The following is a 21,276-nucleotide window of genomic DNA, read 5'->3' on the forward strand; positions in this document are numbered from 1 at the left end:
TTATTAAAACACACTCCCTGTACTTGCTTCCCGACTCTCAGCGCACTTGTTACAGAATAACACCTCACCTAAGGGAAACATCAGGCAGTGTTTTTTTTAAATAATTTATTTTTTATGTCAGTGTCAATGACGTCGGATCCGGGAGCCGCTACAGGCTCTCATGCCTCAGCCGGATCACCAGGCTTCCCTGCCTCAGCCGGCTCATCAGGCTCTCATGCCTCAGCCGGATCGCCAGGCTCTCATGCCTCAGCCGGCTCGTCAAGCTCTCATGCCTCAGCCGGATCGCCAGGCTCTCATGCCTCAGCTGGCTCGTCAAGCTCTCATGCCTCAGCCGGATCGCCAGGCTCTCATGCCTCAGCCCACTCATCAGGCTCTCATGCCTTAGCCGGATCGCCAGGCTCTCATGCCTCAGCCGGCTCGTCAAGCTCTCATGCCTCAGCCGGATCACCAGGCTCCCCTGCCTCAGCCGGCTCATCAGGCTCTCATGCCTCAGCCGGATCGCCAGGCTCTCATGCCTCAGCCGGCTCATCAGGCTCTCATGCCTCAGCCGGATCGCCAGGCTCTCATGCCTCAGCCGGCTCGTCAAGCTCTCATGCCTCAGCCGGATCGCCAGGCTCTCATGCCTCAGCCGGCTCGTCAAGCTCTCATGCCTCAGCCGGATCGCCAGGCTCTCATGCCTCAGCCCACTCATCAGGCTCTCATGCCTCAGCCGGATCGCCAGGCTCTCATGCCTCAGCCGGCTCGTCAAGCTCTCATGCCTCGGCCGGATCACCAGGCTCCCCTGCCTCAGCCGGCTTGTCGGGCTTTCATGCCTCTGCCGGATCGCCGGACTTCCCTGCTTCCACCGGCTCGTCAGGCTCTCATGCCTCGGCTGGTCTGTCAGGTTCCCGCACCCCAGCCGGCTCGACAGGTTCCCCAGGTGTTATTGACTCTGTTTCATGTCGGTGCGTTGTTTGTGTTTCGTGTTTATTATTCTGTTTATTTATTAAAACACTTACTCCCTGTACTTGCTTCCCATCTCTCAGCGCACTCGTTAAAGATAGATGCGTCACTACAGACCCGGGTTCGATCCCAGGCTGTATCACAACCGGCTGTTATAAGGAGTCCCATAGAGTACCAAAGGTTAAATAAAAAATATATAATAATAGTCAGCGCATGTGACAAATAAAATTTGGTTTGATTTAGAAGATATTTCAGAGCGTTCTCTTGTCATTGTCCAAGTAATAAAACAGCAGCTATTAGGTAAAAACAGGTGGCTGCTTTAGTGGTTAGCTGGCTCGTTTACAGTGGCAGGGAGTAGCCATACAAGCTTGTAACTTCCTGGTCCCTTCTAGTCCTAGTCAGCATGGTTCAACTTCACCAGTACAGGATCTGACATTTGATATTAGCAGCTGGCCACAGGGTTTCCATAGCACCTCAATACATTGATTGGATAAACAAAAGACAACATAGCAGAATCCTATTGACTCAACCAAATCTAAAGTAACCATTCCCCACTTTCTGTTTTATTTCAGAAGTAAAGTGTGCTGTACGGCTATTGGCTCTTCCTTTGTCTTCCTATGAGATGATTGGCCCTGCGTGGCACGGTGTGGTTTATCTGCACACGTGGGACTAATGGCGTTTATTGGTTATTCTGTGTCCAACACCAAGACCAATTAGAATTTCATCTGATTCATTTTAGTATCTCTTGGTAACACTTTTCGCACCACTTTTGGCAAAATCTGTTCAGTCTGTTATTTTCATGGTAATTGTATGGGGTGTTTGACTAAGCAATTTTCTTTCTAAAATGATATAGCCTGAAGTCTCTACATTTTGAGAGGAGTTATTTTAGGCTTTGAATTAAGTGCCAATGTGAGTTCACAGGGTTAAAAAAGATGATATTATGTGTAGTCAGTCCACATGCGTCTCTGTATTTCCATTCCCCATTGTCCTCCAGTGGTTCTGACGGAAAGGTTCCATGGCAGCAAAGTTCCAAGGCTACAATGTACGGGGCGACAATTGAAGATGTGCGTTAGAAAACCTTGAAACTTTTCCCCTCTTTATATCTCTCGCCTCTTATTTTTCTGCATTTTCTCACCTCAGAAAGAAAACAGACGTTTGAAAAGATGCACATTACAGAAAGACATACATTTCAACTTTCATATTGAAATGAGGGAGCTGCAGCTCGGGGCCAATGTCAGATTGAGTCCTTAGCTGATTATTTCACATAAGAGGGCCCTCCTCTTTCTGCATACAGGGCTGGGGAGCCGGATAGCAAGGTGACCACAAAGGCTACAATTGACCAACTCTGGCTTCATACATTTTGATCTATCGCTCCCCTCAACTGTAAACATTCCATTTGAGCTGTAGGGAAGTTGAAAGGGGGTATTTTTCTTCTTAATTTTGCCAATATCTCTCTCCCCCAACCACCCTCCCTCCCTCCATTCAATCCCCCCCTTCTCATTTATTCCCAAACCTTTTTTTTCTTCATCCCTGGTTAAGTGCACATCAAATGCAGTTTTGAGGGTGAACAAATGTGTCTTTACTATTCCCTCTCTTAGGAATTGAAGTGACCTGACACTCTCATTACCTCTTTTCTTTGCTCAAATTGTAAAATATTAAGGTCAGGTCAGAGGAGGCCTTTTTTTTACGACTCAGAGGTAGAAAAAAAGATGAATAAATGGGCCGAGGCCTTATTTTAATTGAACCTGAAGCATATGTTGCAAGTATGTGCAATCCGTCCCAGATGTTCAGTTCTGGCCGTGTGTTCTGCTCTTCCCTGTACACCACAAGGCAGCTAGCTATTAGCTGGATAACCTTTGCTCCCAGGGCTAAATTGGGTATTACATGGCAAAAAAGTGGAGCACCTGTTTTTCATTGGGGAAAGGACCCCTTGAGGGCTTTCCATAGGCCGCCACATGTGTATTCACTTAACAGATTGTTGGGCAATTGTGAAAAGTGTCTTTCTTCTGAGCCAATGCTGATATTAGTCACTTACTCTCGTAAGTCCAAAGTCCAGGCTAATTGATGTGGACGGCTCAGTTGTTAAACCCAAGATGGCACCTGAAGGGGAAAAGAAAGAATGGAGATCAACTCTGTGTTTCCCTCCTCCTCATCTTCCTCCTCCTTCTCATCTTCGTCCGCCTCCTCCTCCTGCATACCTGCCTCCCTCCCTCCCTTCCTGCCTCCCTCCCTGCGTCCATATCTCTCTGGGCCCCTGCCTGTCACCTACCAGACAGGCCCACACCACAGGGGATCCGGGGGGGCGAACACACCGCCACCACACTCCCAGTCGACACACACACCGCCGTCTGCTCACTCATCGAGAGAGAGAATTACACACCTGTATGCTTAATAAACAGACATCATTCTTCAGACAGACACACACACGGATGCACATACCGCTTGCAATATTTGATGAAAACGTATAGGTAGATCTGAAGCTGACATACTGTACAGGTGTAGGCAGAGGTGAATCCAGGCCCTTCAGTGCCTGGCTCCACACCTACTCCCCAGGCGCTCTCTTTTGATGACTTCTGTAACCGTAATAGCCTTGGTTTCATGCATGTTAACATTAGAAGCCTCCTCCCTAAGTTTGTTTTATTCACTGCTTTAGCACACTCTGCCAACCCGGATGTCCTAGCTGTGTCTGAATCTTGGCTTAGGAAGTCCACCAAAAACTGTGAAATCTTCATCCCTAACTACAACGTTTTCAGACAAGATAGAACGACCAAAGGGGGCGGTGTTGCAATCTACTGCAGAGATAGCTTGCAGAGTTCTGTCCTGCTATCCAGGTCTGTACCCAAACAATTTGAACTTCTACTTTTAAAAATCCACCTCTCCAAAAACAAGTCTCTCACCGTTGCCGCCTGCTATAGACCCCCCTCGGCCCCTAGCTGTGCTCTGGACACCATATGTGAACTGATTGCCCCCCATCTATCTTCAGAGCTCGTGCTACTAGGCGACCTAAACTGGGACATGCTTAACACCCCAGCCATTCTACAATCCAAGCTTGATGCCCTCAATCTCACACAAATTATTAATGAACCCACCAGGTACAACCCCAAAGCCGCAAACACTGGCACCCTCATAGATATCATCCTAACCAATGTGCCCTCTAATTACACCTCTGCTGTTTTCAACCAAGATCTCAGCGATCACTGCCTCATTGCCTGCACCCGTAATGGGTCAGCGGTCAAACGACCTCCACTCATCACTGTCAAACGCTCCCTGAAACATTTCAACGAGCAAGCCTTTCTAATCGACCTGGCCCTGGTATCCTGGAAGGATATTGACCTCATCTCGTCAGTAGAGGATGCCTGGTTATTTTTTAAAAATGCCTTCCTCTCCATCTTAAATAAGCATGCCCCTTTCAAGAAATTTAGAACCAGGAACAGATATAGCCCTTGGTTCTCCCCAGACCTGACTGCCCTTAACCAACACAAAAATATCCTGTGGCGTTCTGCATTAGCATCGAACTGCCCCCGCGATATGCAACTTTTTAGGGAAGTTAGAAACCAATACACACAGGCAGTTAGAAACGCCAAGGCTAGCTTTTTCAAACAGAAATTTGCTTCGTGCAACTCCAACTCTAAAAAGTTCTGGGACATTGTAAAGTCCATGGAGAATAAGAACACCTCCTCCCAACTGCCCACTGCACTGAGGATAGGAAACTCTGTCACCACCGATAAGCCCACTATAATTGAGAATTTCAATAAGCATTTTTCTACGGCTGGCCATGCTTTCCACCTAACTACCCCTACTGCATTCAACAGCACTGCACCCCCCACAGCTACTCGCCCAAGCCTCCCCCATTTCTCCTTCTCCCAAATCCATTCAGCTGATGTTCTGAAAGAGCTGCAAAATCTGGACCCCTACAAATCAGCTGGGCTTGACAATCTGGACCCTTTCTTTCTAAAATTATCTGCCGAAATTATTGCAACCCCTATTACTAGCCTGTTCAACCTCTCTTTCGTGTCGTCTGAGATTCCCATAGATTGGAAAGCAGCTGCTGTCATCCCCCTCTTCAAAGGAGGTGACACTCTTGACCCAAGTTGCTACAGACCTATATCCATCCTACCCTGCCTTTCAAAGGTCTTCGAAAGCCAAGTCAACAAACAGATTACCGACTATTTTGAATCCCACCGCACCCTCTCCGCTATGCAATCTGGTTTCAGAGCTGGTCATGGGTGCACCTCAGCCACGCTCAAGGTCCTAAACGACATCGTAACCGCCATCGATAAGAAACATTACTGTGCTGCCGTATTCATTGACCTGGCCAAAGCTTTTGACTCTGTTAATCACCACATCCTCATCGGCAGACTCAGTAGCCTTGGTTTCTCAAACGATTGCGTCGCCTGGTTCACCAACTACTTCTCTGACAGAGTTCAGTGTGTCAAATCGGAGGGCCTACTGTCAGGACCTCTGGCAGTCTCTATGGGGGTACCACAGGGTTCAATTCTTGGGCCAACTCTTTTCTCTGTATACATAAATGATGTCGCTCTTGCTGCTGGTGAATCTCTGATCCACCTCTACGCAGACGACACCATTCTGTATACTTCTGGCCCTTCTTTGGACACTGTGTTAACAACCCTCCAGACGAGCTTCAATGCCATTCAACTCTCCTTCTGTGGTCTCCAACTGCTCCTAAACACAAGTAAAACTAAATGCATGCTCTTCAACCGATCGCTGCCTGCACCTGCCCGCCCATCCAGCATAACTTCTCTGGACGGTTCTAACTTAGAATTTGTGGACAACTACAAATACCTAGGTGTCTGGTTAGACTGTAAACTCTCCTTCCAGACTCACATCAATCATCTCCAATCCAAAGTGAAATCTAGAATTGGCTTCCTATTTCGCAACAAAGCATCCTTCACTCATGCTGCCAAACATACCCTCGTAAAACTGACCATCCTACCAATCCTCGACTTCGGCGATGTCATTTACAAAATAGCCTCCAATACCCTACTCAACAAGCTGGATGCAGTCTATCACAGTGCCATCCGTTTTGTCACCAAAGCCCCATATACAACCCACCACTGCGACCTGTATGCTCTCGTTGGCTGGCCTTCACTTCATCATCGTCGCCAAACACATTGGCTCCAGGTCATCTACAAGACCCTGCTAGGTAAAGTCCCCCCTTATCTCCGCTCACTGGTCACCATAGCAGCACCCACCTGTAGCACGCGCTCCAGCAGGTATATCTCTCTGGTCACCCCTAAAGCCAACTCCTCCTTTGGTCGTCTCTCCTTCCAGTTCTCAGCTGCCAATGATTGGAACGAACTACAAAAATCTCTAAAACTGGAAACACTTAACTCCCTCACTAGCTTTAAGCACCAGCTGTCAGAGCAGCTCACAGATCTCTGCACCTGTACATAGCCCATCTTTAATTGAGCCCAAACTACTACCTTTTCCCCTACTGTATTTATTTATTTTATTTATTTTTGCTCCTTTGCACCATATTATTTATATTTTAACTTTTAACTTTCTTCAAACTACAAATCTACCATTCCAGTGTTTTTTCTTGCCATACTTTATTTACTTTGCCACCATGGCATTTTTTTGCCTTTACCTCCATTATCTCACATCATTTGCTCACATTGTATATAGTCTTATTTTTTTCTACTGCATCATTGATTGTATGTTGTTTTACTCCATGTGTAACTCTGTGTTTTTGTATGTTGTCGAACTGCTTTGCTTTATCTTGGCCAGGTCGCAATTGTAAATGAGAACTTGTTCTCAACTTGCCTACCTGGTTAAATAAAGGTGAAATAAAATAAAATAAAATAAAACAGTATTATCTGTAGGGGCTGAATGACGTCTATGTTGCAGCCTTGTCTTACACGGCCTGCTGTCCAGAGCTGTAGTAAAGTAATCACCTCCAGGGTCTGTGTGTTTCTGTGTCTTCGTTTGTGTGTGTGTGTTTGGTGTGTGTGTGTACGCGAGAGCGAGCTGAAGGAGCTCTGAGATTACCCTCACTACCATGGCTGGTCACTGGAGTCGCTCTCCCCTTGCCTTAGGACCACCGCTAGCCAGATGGGATACACACTGCAATCATGTCCTGCTCACAAGCTTACCACACTCACACACCTCTACTACAGATGTCAGCCTTCTCCCTCTCTCCTTCCCTCTTTCTCTCCCTCCCTCCCCTTACCTTTCTCTATCTTCATCCCATTCCATCTTCTCTCTCTTCCTCTCCCTCCTGGTGTCTCTCTCTTCCTCCCCGTGTCTCTCTCTTCCTCCCGGTGTCTCTCTCTTCCCCCCCTGTGTCTCTCTCTTCCCCCCTGTCTCTCTCTTCCCCCCCTGTCTCTCTCTTCCTCCTGGTGTCTCTCTCTTCCTCCCCGTGTCTCTCTCTTCCTCCCCGTGTCTCTCTCTTCCTCCCCTGTGTCTCTCTCTTCCCCCCCTGTCTCTCTCTTCCTCCCGGTGTCTCTCTCTTCCCCCCCTGTGTCTCTCTCTTCCCCCCTGTCTCTCTCTTCCTCCCGGTGTCTCTCTCTTCCTCCCGGTGTCTCTCTCTTCCTCCCGGTGTCTCTCTCTTCCTCCCCTGTGTCTCTCTCTTCCCCCCCTGTCTCTCTCTTCCTCCCGGTGTCTCTCTCTTCCTCCCGGTGTCTCTCTCTTCCTCCCCGTGTCTCTCTCTTCCTCCCCGTGTCTCTCTCTTCCTCCCCGTCTCTCTCTCTTCCTCCCCTGTGTCTCTCTCTTCCTCCCGGTGTCTCTCTCTTCCTCCCCTGTGTCTCTCTCTTCCCCCCCTGTCTCTCTCTCGTCCTCCCGGTGTCTCTCTCTTCCTCCCCGTGTCTCTCTCTTCCTCCCTGTGTCTCTCTCTCTTACTCCCGGTGTCTCTCTCTTCCTCCCCTGTGTCTCTCTCTTCCCCCTGTCTCTCTCTCTTCCTCCCGGTGTCTCTCTCTTCCTCCCCGTGTCTCTCTCTTCCTCCCTGTGTCTCTCTCTCTTACTCCCGGTGTCTCTCTCTTCCTCCCCTGTGTCTCTCTCTCTTCCACCCTGTGTCTCTCTCTTCCTCCCTGTCTCTCTCTTCCCCCCCATTCCATCTTCTCTCTCTCTTCATCCCGGTGTCTCTCGCTTCCCCCCGGTGTCTCTCTCTTCCTCCCTGTGTCTCTCTCTTCCTCCCTGTGTCTCTCTCTTCCTCCCGGTGTCTCTCTCTTCCTCCCTGTGTCTCTCTCTTCCCCCCCATTCCATCTTCTCTCTCTCTTCCCCCCGGTGTCTCTCGCTTCCCCCCTGTGTCTCTCTCTTCCTCCCGGTGTCTCTCTCTTCCTCCCTGTGTCTCTCGCTTCCCACCGGTGTCTCTCTCTTCCTCCCTGTGTCTCTCTCTTCCTCCCGGTGTCTCTCTCTTCCTCCCGGTGTCTCTCTCTTCCTCCCCTGTGTCTCTCTCTTCCCCCCCCTGTCTCTCTCTTCCTCCCGGTGTCTCTCTCTTCCTCCCCGTGTCTCTCTCTTCCTCCCCGTGTCTCTCTCTTCCTCCCCGTCTCTCTCTCTTCCCTCCCGGTGTCTCTCTCTTCCTCCCGGTGTCTCTCTCTTCCTCCCCGTGTCTCTCTCTTCCTCCCCCTGTCTCTCTCTTTCCCCCCCTGTCTCTCTCTTCCTCCTGGTGTCTCTCTCTTCCTCCCCGTGTCTCTCTCTTCCCCCCCCTGTCTCTCTCTTCCCTCCCGGTGTCTCTCTCTTCCCTCCCGGTGTCTCTCTCTTCCCCCCCCTGTCTCTCTCTCCTCCCGTGTCTCTCTCTTTCCCCCCCCTGTCTCTCTCTTCCTCCCGGTGTCTCTCTCTTTCCTCCCGGTGTCTCTCTCTTCCTCCCCGTCTCTCTCTCTTCCCCCCCTGTCTCTCTCTTCCTCCCGGTGTCTCTCTCTTCCTCCCGGTGTCTCTCTCTTCCTCCCCGTGTCTCTCTCTTCCTCCCCCTGTCTCTCTCTTCCCCCCCTGTCTCTCTCTTCCTCCTGGTGTCTCTCTCTTCCTCCCCGTGTCTCTCTCTTCCTCCCCGTCTCTCTCTCTTCCTCCCCGTGTCTCTCTCTTCCTCCCCGTGTCTCTCTCTTCCTCCCCTGTGTCTCTCTCTTCCTCCCCTGTGTCTCTCTCTTCCTCCCCGGTGTCTCTCTCTTCCTCCCCTGTGTCTCTCTCTTCCCCCCCTGTCTCTCTCTCGTCCTCCCGGTGTCTCTCTCTTCCTCCCCGTGTCTCTCTCTTCCTCCCTGTGTCTCTCTCTTCCTCCCGGTGTCTCTCTCTTCCTCCCGGTGTCTCTCTCTTCCTCCCTGTGTCTCTCTCTTCCTCCCTGTGTCTCTCTCTTCCTCCCCGTGTCTCTCTCTTCCTCCCTGTGTCTCTCTCTTCCTCCCTGTGTCTCTCTCGTCCTCCCGGTGTCTCTCTCTTCCTCCCCGTGTCTCTCTCTTCCTCCCTGTGTCTCTCTCTCTTACTCCCGGTGTCTCTCTCTTCCTCCCCTGTGTCTCTCTCTTCCCCCTGTCTCTCTCTCTTCCTCCCGGTGTCTCTCTCTTCCTCCCCGTGTCTCTCTCTTCCTCCCTGTGTCTCTCTCTCTTACTCCCGGTGTCTCTCTCTTCCTCCCCTGTGTCTCTCTCTTCCCCCTGTCTCTCACTTCCCCCCTGTGTCTCTCTCTCTTCCACCCTGTGTCTCTCTCTTCCTCCCTGTCTCTCACTTCCCCCCTGTGTCTCTCTCTCTTCCACCCTGTGTCTCTCTCTTCCTCCCTGTCTGTCTCTTCCCCCCCCATTCCATCTTTTCTCTCTCTTCATCCCGGTGTCTCTCTCTTCATCCCGGTGTCTCTCGCTTCCTCCCTGTGTCTCTCTCTTCCTCCCGGTGTCTCTCGCTTCCCCCCGGTGTCTCTCTCTTCCTCCCTGTGTCTCTCTCTTCCTCCCTGTGTCTCTCTCTTCCTCCCGGTGTCTCTCGCTTCCCCCCGGTGTCTCTCTCTTCCTCCCTGTGTCTCTCTCTTCCTCCTGGTGTCTCTCTCTTCATCCCGGTGTCTCTCTCTTCCCCCATGTCTCTCTCTTCCTCCTGGTGTCTCTCTCTTCATCCCGGTGTCTCTCTCTTCCTCCCGGTGTCTCTCTCTTCCTCCCGGGTGTCTCTCTCTCCTCCCGGTGTCTCTCTCTTCCTCCCGGTGTCTCTCTCTTCCCCCCTGTGTCTCTCTCTTCCTCCCGGTGTCTCTCTCTTCCTCCCGGTTGTCTCTCTCTTCCCCCCTGTGTCTCTCTCTCATCCCGGTGTCTCTCTCTTCCCTCCCGGTGTCTCTCTCTTCCCCCCTGTGTCTCTCTCTTCCTCTCGGTGTCTCTCTCTTCCCCCCGGTGTCTCTCTCTTCCCCCCCATGTCTCTCTCTTCCCCCCCATTCCATCTTCTCTCTCTCTTCCCCCCTGTGTCTCTCTCTTCCTCTCGGTGTCTCTCTCTTCCCCCCGGTGTCTCTCTCTTCCCCCCCATGTCTCTCTCTTCCTCCTGGTGTCTCTCTCTTCATCCCGGTGTCTCTCTCTTCCTCCCGGTGTCTCTCTCTTCCTCCCGGTGTCTCTCTCTTCCTCCCGGTGTCTCTCTCTTCCTCCCGGTGTCTCTCTCTTCCCCCCTGTGTCTCTCTCTTCCTCTCGGTGTCTCTCTCTTCCCCCCGGTGTCTCTCTCTTCCCCCCCATGTCTCTCTCTTCCCCCCCATTCCATCTTCTCTCTCTCTTCCCCCCTGTGTCTCTCTCTTCCTCTCGGTGTCTCTCTCTTCCCCCCCGGTGTCTCTCTCTTCCCCCATGTCTCTCTCTTCCTCCTGGTGTCTCTCTCTTCATCCCGGTGTCTCTCTCTTCCTCCCGGTGTCTCTCTCTTCCTCCCGGTGTCTCTCTCTTCCTCCCGGTGTCTCTCTCTTCCTCCCGGTGTCTCTCTCTTCCCCCCTGTGTCTCTCTCTTCCTCCCGGTGTCTCTCTCTTCCTCCCGGTGTCTCTCTCTTCCCCCCTGTGTCTCTCTCTTCCTCCCTGTCTCTCTCTTCCCCCCCCCATTCCATCTTCTCTCTCTCTTCATCCCGGTGTCTCTCTCTTCATCCCGGTGTCTCTCGCTTCCTCCCTGTGTCTCTCTCTTCCTCCCGGTGTCTCTCGCTTCCCCCCGGTGTCTCTCTCTTCCTCCCTGTGTCTCTCTCTTCCTCCCTGTGTCTCTCTCTTCCTCCCGGTGTCTCTCTCTTCCACCCTGTGTCTCTCTCTTCCTCCCGGTGTCTCTCTCTTCATCCCGGTGTCTCTCTCTTCCTCTCGGTGTCTCTCTCTTCATCCCGGTGTCTCTCTCTTCATCCCGGTGTCTCTCTCTTCCCCCATGTCTCTCTCTTCCTCCTGGTGTCTCTCTCTTCATCCCGGTGTCTCTCTCTTCCTCCCGGTGTCTCTCTCTTCCTCCCGGTGTCTCTCTCTTCCTCCCGGTGTCTCTCTCTTCCTCCCGGTGTCTCTCTCTTCCCCCCTGTGTCTCTCTCTTCCTCCCGGTGTCTCTCTCTTCCTCCCGGTGTCTCTCTCTTCCCCCCTGTGTCTCTCTCTTCATCCCGGTGTCTCTCTCTTCCTCCCGGTGTCTCTCTCTTCCCCCCTGTGTCTCTCTCTTCCTCTCGGTGTCTCTCTCTTCCCCCCGGTGTCTCTCTCTTCCCCCCCATGTCTCTCTCTTCCCCCCCATTCCATCTTCTCTCTCTCTTCCCCCCTGTGTCTCTCTCTTCCTCTCGGTGTCTCTCTCTTCCCCCCGGTGTCTCTCTCTTCCCCCCCATGTCTCTCTCTTCCCCCCCATTCCATCTTCTCTCTCTCTTCCCCCCGGTGTCTCTCTCTTCCTCCCTGTGTCTCTCGCTTCCCCCCGGTGTCTCTCTCTTTCCCCCCGTGTCTCTCTCTTCCCCCCGGTGTCTCTCTCTTCATCCCGGTGTCTCTCTCTTCATCCCGGTGTCTCTCTCTTCCTCCCTGTGTCTCTCGCTTCCTCTCGGTGTCTCTCTCTTCCTCCCGGTGTCTCTCTCTTCCTCCCTGTGTCTCTCTCTTCATCCCGGTGTCTCTCTCTTCCTCCCGGTGTCTCTCTCTTCCTCCCTGTGTCTCTCTCTTCATCCCGGTGTCTCTCTCTTCCTCCCTGTGTCTCTCTCTGTGTGATGCTGGGTGTACTCTCTCTGTCCTTTAAGAGTATTTGAATTTGTATGGTACACATACAGGCCTGTACGTACACTCCAGGCTTGGTTTAGACACATACCAGGACAGAACTTTGACTGCTGTAGGTCACATGTTACAGTGAGGTACCCTGAGTGGTATCGTTTCTAGAAAGCATTGTTTGTTTCTTGTTATGTTGACTCATTAACATTTGAAACATTCTTCTTTAGGCTGAAACTAAATGTATTATTAGGTGTATGTACAGCATAGATTTTCCGATTGTTAAACACTTGTCTATCCCCTTTCCCCAATATGCTTCCTAGACATTACTGTATATACAGACGCACAATGTGAATAACACAGACATTTCTCTACTATTCAATCTAACATTCATGGGGATTCAGTTGTGATGAATATGCTAAGTTAAAGTAAGGATCTCTTGAAATATGAAAAGCTGCCTCTCTCTAGTCATCTCTTTATATTTTAATCCTTCTTCTCTGTAGTGCTGAGGCAGGCTTTTTATCATCCCTCTCCCAGAAGGAGAATCACACACACACACACACACACACACACACACACACACACACACACACACACACACACACACACACACACACACACACACACACACACACACACACACACACACACACACAGGGAACTGGACGGGGAACACACACACACACACCTACTGGACGGGGAATACACACACACACACCTACTGGACGGGGAACACACACACACAGGGAACACACACCTACTGGAAGGGGAACACACACACACACAGGGAACACACAGCTACTGGACGGGGAACACACACACACAGGGAACACACTGCAACATTGTTCAGTATAATTCACGTAAAAACACTATTTGTCTTAATCATTTATTGTGTTTTGTTAAAAACACAAGAAATCAATGGGGGCTTTCAGTGGGTTCCGCCTGACAATCAATCAGAGAGAAAGAAAAAAATCAAGTGATATGACTGCTATCCTGTTTAGGCGAGAATAGGAAGATTCTATCTGCTAATAAAAAGTTGCTAATCTCTTTGCCATTACCATGTGGAGGATCTAATGAGGGTGCAAGGCAGCTGTGGCAGCCTGATAGCAGCTCTGTGTTTATCGATGGCCTGGCAGGTGCCTGGGTATTAACCACTGCTGTATCGCTACGTCAACACCCAGGGCGCCATAGCAACCCACTCCCATTCCTACAACCCCTGGGCTTAACAGCAGAAACTTAATACGCTGCACCCCATTTCACATCTATCGTTACCCCTCTCTCTCTCTCGCTCTTCTTCTTCTCCATCTATCTCTCGTTTTCTCTCTCTCTGTACTCTCGTTGTTTCTGTGCTGCTCTTTCTATCCTTCCCTTTCCCTCTCTTTCTTTATCTGTTTTTCTCCCTCTCTATCTCTCTTCCTGTCTCCCTGACATTAGAGAGTAAAACGCAGGTAACCTCTCAGCAGTGTGTAATTCTGCAAGATCTGATCCTGGTTCGGTTAGCATTGTGACAGTGTGGATCTGGGTGTGGAGGGAGCTGGTGCTTATCTGCAGATAGCAGGAGCCGCCAGAGCCGCAGCAGCACGCAGATCTGCCGATAGCTGCACGCTACGATATAATTGGTCTAAAGAGTACGCGGGGGATTATTTTTAATACTCTAAAAAGTGTGACTGAAAAGTTGCTCTGGGGCTATTGGGCTTGTGATTCGCCATGCGTGTCCTCAGGTAACACATTCAGGGTTTTTTTAAATGCAGAGGAGAATGGGAGAAAAAAAAAGTTAGAGCTGCTTGGAGTTCTTTTCTTCTCCCTGCCTCTGAAGGATGAAAAGCTTCACGCTGTAAAATACGCTTTTCACATTTTTTGCCTATTTTTTTCTTCCTTTTTTTCACCCACCTTTTTTTCCCGGAGATGCTCATAGGAACTGCATTTTAATCATGTTTGGCTAATAGAGAGGGAAGGAAAAAAACAAAAAGGAGGGGAGAAAAGTATATTGTCTTGTTCAGCAGTGTGCTACATTGTTTGCCATTTTTTTCTAACACATCAGGTGGATTATTTTCCCCTCTCCCTCCTATTCCCCCCAGATGTCAGCTTCTCAGCCTTGTTTTAACCCCTCTCTCTCCTATCCCCCCAGATGTCTGCTTCTCAGCCTTGTTTTAACCCCTCTCTCTCCTATTCCCCCCAGATGTCTGCATCTCAGCCTTGTTTTAACCCCTCTCTCTCCTATTCCCCCCAGATGTCAGCTTCTCAGCCTTGTTTTAACCCCTCTCTCTCCTATTCCCCCCAGATGTCTGCTTCTCAGCCTTGTTTTAACCCCTCTCTCTCCTATTACCCCCAGATGTCTGCATCTCAGCCTTGTTTTAACCCCTCTCTCTCCTATTCCCCCCAGATGTCTGCATCTCAGCCTTGTTTTAACCCCTCTCTCTCCTATTCCCCCCAGATGTCTGCTTCTCAGCCTTGTTTTAACCCCTCTCTCTCCTATTCCCCCCAGATGTCTGCATCTCAGCCTTGTTTTAACCCCTCTCTCTCCTATTCCCCCCAGATGTCTGCATCTCAGCCTTGTTTTAACCCCTCTCTCTCCTATTCCCCCCAGATGTCAGCTTCTCAGCCTTGTTTTAACCCCTCTCTCTCCTATTCCCCCCAGATGTCTGCATCTCAGCCTTGTTTTAACCCCTCTCTCTCTTATTCCCCCCAGATGTCTGCATCTCAGCCTTGTTTTAACCCCTCTCTCTCCTATCCCCCCAGATGTCTGCATCTCAGCCTTGTTTTAACCCCTCTCTCTCCTATCCCCACAGATGTCTGCTTCTCAGCCTTGTTTTAACCCCTCTCTCTCCTATTCCCCCCAGATGTCTGCATCTCAGCCTTGTTTTAACCCCTCTCTCTCCTATCCCCCCAGATGTCTGCATCTCAGCCTTGTTTTAACCCCTCTCTCTCCTATTCCCCCCAGATGTCTGCTTCTCAGCCTTGTTTTAACCCCTCTCTCTCCTATCCCCCCAGATGTCTGCTTCTCAGCCTTGTTTTATCCCCTCTCTCTCCTATCCCCCCAGATGTCTGCATCTCAGCCTTGTTTTAACCCCTCTCTCTCCTATTCCCCCCAGATGTCTGCTTCCCAGCCTTGTTTTAACCCCTCTCTCTCCTATTCCCCCCAGATGTCTGCTTCTCAGCCTTATTTTAACCCTTCCTTTATGTCCCTGGTTAAAAAACCTCTTAATCTATTCTGACCCACAAGGTGCCTAGACCTGGCCCTTCGGAGGACGGGCGACTGCCTGAAAGCCATATCCTTGAGGATATGTTGGCTTCCTGGCACTTTGAGTGGATACGGGTGATGTTGGTAAGTGTGGCCACGCCCCTGGCCTTGCCGGTGTCTCTGTCTGGCTTTTATGGCACATCGTTCGTCTGTCCAGCTGCTCCGCCTGCAAGGCTCTCTGTGTACTGCCTGTACCTGTCCTCGTCTCACTTACACGCTCGCTCCGTAAAAAACACACACGCACGGTCGTTATCCCCCACCCCGCCCCAACCCAATCCCCTTCAGGGGGTGGCGGGGGGGTGAGGTGGTCCAGCATGGAAAGGTGCCCCCTCTTATATGACTGCAGGAATGTAGGATCCCTCCCAGTAAGGAAAGAGAGACTGAAAGAGACAATGACACTGGTACAACCATAGCATGTACTGCATCCTCTGTGACAGGGGAGTTAGCTCTTTGAACCACATAATGGGCCAGATCATCATGCATCGATCATTGTTTCATGTAAGTCCCATGGACCTTTTCTGTTCTCCATATGATAAATCTCCACTGTGTTAAAGTGGAACTGACAGCATTTTAGCAACATGAAATCTTCTTAAAATCTGTTCATATACACCCCCAGGAAGAATATGACACTTTTTAAAATATTTTCTGTCAAGCGAGCACTTAGATATTGTCACGTCCTGGCCAGTATAAGGGTTAATTAGTATTGTAGTTTGGTCAGGACGTGACAGAGGGTATTTGTTTTATGTGGTTCAGGGTGGTGTGTTTGGTTAAAGGGTGTTTGATTTAGTATTTCCGGGGTTTTGGTTTATAGTCTATGTTTATGTATTTCTATGTCTAGTCTGGTGAGTGTGTTTCTATGTTGTGTTGATTGGGGTTGGGACTCTCAGTTGAAGGCAGGTGTTGTCTATCTGCCTTTGATTGAGAGTGCCATATATTAGGGTGTGTTTGTGGTTGTTATTTGTGGGTGATTGTTCTGTGTTGAGCCTATGCTTTGCAGACTGACAGTTTATCGTTCGTTTTCTTGTTTGTTGTTTTTTGTATTCGTGTTGATTTAATTAAATGTTCAAGATGAACTATATCGACTCTGCTGCGTATTGGTCATCCTTTTCCGACGACGATTTCGTTATATCGTCAGAAGACGAAGATACATGTGACAGAATCACCCACCACTCAAGGACCAAGCAGCAGAGGAAGGAGCAGACGGCGTTCGAGTTGGACTGGCGGGAGAAGGGGACTTGGGAGGAAGTTCTGGACGGGGCCGGACCTTGGCACCAGGCTGGGGAGTATCGCCGCCCGCAGTGGGAAATTGAGGCAGCCAAGGCAGAGAGGCGGTGGTACAAGGCCAGAGACGCGCTGAGGGAGAAGCACGAGAGGCACCCCCAAGAAAGTTTTTTGGGGGGGCACACGGGTAGTTTGGCTAGGCGAAGGAAGAGCCGGAAGCCAGCTACCCGTGGTTATATGGAGGAGCGTATGGGGTGGAGAGCGCTGTGTTTTGCTGAGAAGCGCACTATCTCACCCATACGCACGCACAGTCCGGTGCGAGTTATTCCAGCCCCTCGCAGGTGCCGTGCTAGAGCGGGCATCCAGCCTGGTAGGAGGATGCCTGCGCAGCGCATCTGGTCGCCGGTACGCCTCCGAGGACTAGGCTACCCAACTCCCGCTCTACGCACGGCTACCATCAGGCCCCTGCACAGCCCAGTCTGCCCTGTACGAGCACTCCGTTCGTACAGGGCTACTAGTTCCATCCAGCCAAGGCGGGTTGTGCAGGAGGTAAGATCTAGACCGACTGTGCGCCTCCATAGCCCTGGGTTTCCAGCTCCTGTCTCTCGTGCGGACCCGGAAGTGCGTCAACCCAGTCCGACTCGTCCTGTTCCCGCTCCCCGCACTAGCCTGCAAGTGCGTAAACCCAGCCTCGCCAGTCAACAGTCGTCAGAGCTTCCCGCCAGTCAACAGTCGTCGGAGCTGCCCGCCAGTCAACAGTCGTCGGAGCTGCCCGCCAGTCAACAGTCGTCGGAGCTGCCCGCCAGTCAACAGTCGTCGGAGCTGCCCGCCAGTCAACAGTCGTCGGAGCTGCCCGCCAGTCAACAGTCGTCGGAGCTGCCCGCCAGTCAACAGTCGCCGGAGCTGCCCGCCAGTCAACAGTCGCCGGAGTGGTCAGACTGCGCTGAACTGCCGGAGTGGCCAGACTGCGCTGAACTGCCGGAGTGGCCAGACTGTGCTGAACTGCCGGAGTGGCCAGACTGCGCTGAACTGCCGGAGTGGCCAGACTGCGCTGAACTGCCGGAGTGGCCAGACTGCGCTGAACTGCCGGAGTGGCCAGACTGCCCTGAACTGCCGGAGTGGCCAGACTGCCCTGAACTGCCGGAGTGGCCAGACTGCCCAGACTGTCCCGAGTTGCCAGACTGCCCAGACTGTCCCGAGTTGCCAGACTGCCCAGACTGTCCCGAGTTGCCAGACTGCCCAGACTGTCCCGAGTTGCCAGACTGCCCCGAGTTGCCAGACTGGCCAGACTGCCCCGAACTGCCAGAGTGGCCCGACTGCCGGGAAAGGCCTGAACCGGAGCCACCTCCTGATATAGGTGGGTTGGGGAGGGGGGGTGTAGCACAGTGCCGTCGTTGACGGCAGCCACCCTCCCTTCCCTCCCTTTAGTAGAAGGGAATTTTTGTTTTGTTGTTTGGGGTTGTTGTTTTTGTTTTGTTTTTTGTTTTAAAGGTGCTTCCGGGGTTAGCACCTTTAAGGGGGGGGTACTGTCACGTCCTGGCCAGTATAAGGGTTAATTAGTATTGTAGTTTGGTCAGGACGTGACAGAGGGTATTTGTTTCATGTGGTTCAGGGTGGTGTGTTTGGTTAAAGGGTGTTTGATTTAGTATTTCCGGGGTTTTGGTTTATAGTCTATGTTTATGTATTTCTATGTCTAGTCTGGTGAGTGTGTTTCTATGTTGTGTTGATTGGGGTTGGGACTCTCAGTTGAAGGCAGGTGTTGTCTATCTGCCTTTGATTGAGAGTCCCATATATTAGGGTGTGTTTGTGGTTGTTATTTGTGGGTGATTGTTCTGTGTTGAGCCTATGCTTTGCAGACTGACAGTTTATCGTTCGTTTTCTTGTTTGTTGTTTTTTGTATTCGTGTTGATTTAATTAAATGTTCAAGATGAACTATATCGACTCTGCTGCGTATTGGTCATCCTTTTCCGACGATGATTTCGTTATATCGTCAGAAGACGAAGATACATGTGACAGATATGGTCATTTTCACATTTTCATAAATTCTTAGAACGTTTGGAAATTACATATACTAAGGCATTTGTGAAAATTCTACAGCAATAAAGAGTGGGAAAGCGGCGACGGGTTTGGACAATTAATAGACACTGCAGTAAATAAAACCAGAACCGGAGTCTATGCAAACCGGTGCGCTACAGCCAACCAGAGCTACAGTAGGCCTTTATGCCAACAAGTCATTTGCCACACGGGCCTGCCATCATTCACTTTGAACTGGAACACCTCTAACCAGTTTACTCGCCCTTTGCAGAGCTGGTTAGCTAAGCTATTTAGCTACATGTTATCAAGAGCGTTTGTGACTAACTATAACTTTTTTTTGCCTACGTTTACTGACACAGGTCATATTCAGTCGGTGTTGCTCCTTCTTAAATTCATCAGTTATTCTACACTCTGGCACGCTCAGACGAGAGTGCTCTAAACTCTGAATAGATAGCCAGAGTGAATTTGCGAACCAAGAGATATGCTAACAAGATAAAAGTCGTTCAAGTTCTTGCTAGTGAACCAAATGACACCTGCATCTCTTGCTGTGTGTAGCCACCGAAAAAAACAATATGAGGGGACTCACCCAGTCCTCCAATTTATTTATTTAACCTTTATTTAACTAGGCAAGTCAGTTAAGAACAAATTCTTATTTACAATTACGGCCTAGGAACAGTGGGTTAACTGCCTTGTTCAGGGGCAGAACAACATTTTTTTTACCTTGTCAGCTCAGGGATTTGATTTAGCAACCTTTTGGTTACTGGCCCAACGCTGTAACCACTAGGCTACCTGCCGCCCCAAGACATTCCCAGTCTTAGTTACATTCGTCCGTTTTTGTCCAAAATATTGAGTCATTGAAACTGAAACAGTGCGCCCCGAATGGTGGCAGCAAACAATGTACCAGATCAGCTGTGATTTATAACCTTATAGCATTGTTTTTTGGACTCCCAAGAAATGTATTGGTGAATTATATCAATCATGCATTTAACTACATCCATCATTTCTGCCAACAATGCCTTAGTGTACGTCATGGAACGTTGAGTCAAATATAACCTATTTTTAAAACCTCTTATAAAGTTGGTTTTGTAGCATAAACTGGAAATGTGATGTTTTTGATTGATATTATGATTGTCTGTTTGTTTCATATCTGCAAAGTAGTTATAACGCTGTCAGTCCCACTTTAAGTTAGGTGACCATTGACAGATCACAGGAGCTTATAGCACCTCAAGTCCTCTATCTAATCATTACATCACTTGGGATGCTTTGCTAGATGTATGGGTGAGCTCTTGGAGTGTGTTTGTGTGTGTGTGTGTGTGTGTGTGTGTGTGTGTGTGTGTGTGCGTGCGTGTGTGTTCACACTTGTGTATGCCTACTTGCTTAGAGCTCTAGAGGTCAATTAAGTCATATCAGGTTGGCTGTGATTCTGCACCGTTGCTAACCCAAGAGGGCCCTGTCCTCTGTCCTCAGGGGCCACAGCTACCTACCCGCTTTCTACCACAGCCTGCTAGTTTACTTCAATACCCTTTAATTAGCTACACATTCACACCAGATGATCCAGATGTCTTGACTTGTAGGTCCAAAGATGTACAGAATATCGAACAGAACTGCAACCAGCACCCTGCAGCCTTGGTGAAGCATGTGTACTTGTAAAACCAGCAACAGTATAGGTCGTAATCAATAAAATGTCACAATAAGGTGCAGAGAGTTCGATTGGCCTGCTGGGAGGCAAGGAGTCCTCCAGCTCCGCTAAAAGCATTGGGTACTGGTTTCAAGTGATTGTTATAAATGTTAACTATTTGGCTGTAATATCATCACCTCTTGAAGAGCATACTCAGAACTACACATTTAGCTCTATCATCAGAGTAATACAGCAAGTCACTGCATGCTTTATGATCAGTATGTCATTTCAGATACGCAGGGTAGCCTTACGATATCTCTCAATATTGGCCAGTATTAATTGGATATTTGAGTGATATAAATAAAAGTGAACTATAACTGACGAGTGGTTTAGTTTAATTTCCCATCCTTTGTGGGCTCATTTGAGGACGCATTTGCCAATGTACTGTCAGCTGATAATGTTTGCTTTGCAAGCTACCGGTAGAAACTGTGTTCAATTGGCTAAATATAGTGGTAAGTAGATCCAACGTTATCCCCTTTTCAACATTGTTTCTAAGATAGGCTACATTTATTGATGGATCACATCAAATTGGCTAGTTAGCTAATAACAGATTATGTCATTATGGCTAGTTAACATGCTAACTTTCAGGCGATAAACTAGATGGCTACATCCAAATATTGTTTGATTTGCTTGCCATCTATAGTGGTGATGACAGTAGTCCGACTGACAACTTTACCAAGACAAGGACTTACCGATGTCAAGCTCTTTACAAAAGCCTAATCTCTGATGAAGCAAGCTAAATGACACATGGTTTGCTTAGCTAGCTAGCTACATGGCAAATGGATATGCTACCCACATGTACTGTATCTGAAATGACATGATCAATTGATGTTTTTCTGATCATAAAGCATGCAGTTACTTGCTGTATAACTCTGATGAAAGAGCTAAATGTGGAATAATCAGAAATGTGTAGTTCTGAGTATGCTCTTCAAGAGTTGATGATATTAAAACCAAATCATTTATAAAATGTATTTAACAATCCCTTGAAAACAGCACGTAGTTGTCAATGGTTTTAGCCCCCCAGCAGAGAATTCAAACGCTCTGCCCTCTGATTGGCTGGAATCTGGAGCACATCACATGACAGCTGCTGCG

At 49.6% G+C, this 21,276-nt stretch overlaps 1 protein-coding gene across 3 annotated transcripts in view; it reads left to right on the forward strand.

Annotated features, from left to right (window-relative positions):
- Positions 1-21,276, forward strand: part of LOC115164918 (multiple C2 and transmembrane domain-containing protein 1-like) — a 260,651-nt gene that overhangs the window by 205,529 nt on the left and 33,846 nt on the right. For 2 of the 3 annotated variants that reach the window (XM_029717838.1, XM_029717840.1), the window contains one exon: positions 15,234-15,335. The exons of the other annotated variant lie outside the window; for it this stretch is intronic. In XM_029717838.1, the coding sequence (XP_029573698.1) occupies positions 15,234-15,335 (102 nt within the window). The remainder of the gene's footprint in view (positions 1-15,233; positions 15,336-21,276) is intronic. 3 annotated transcript variants of the gene reach the window in all.

This window comes from Salmo trutta, chromosome 27 (assembly GCF_901001165.1).
Source record: "Salmo trutta chromosome 27, fSalTru1.1, whole genome shotgun sequence".
NCBI classification, from domain to species: domain Eukaryota; kingdom Metazoa; phylum Chordata; class Actinopteri; order Salmoniformes; family Salmonidae; genus Salmo; species Salmo trutta.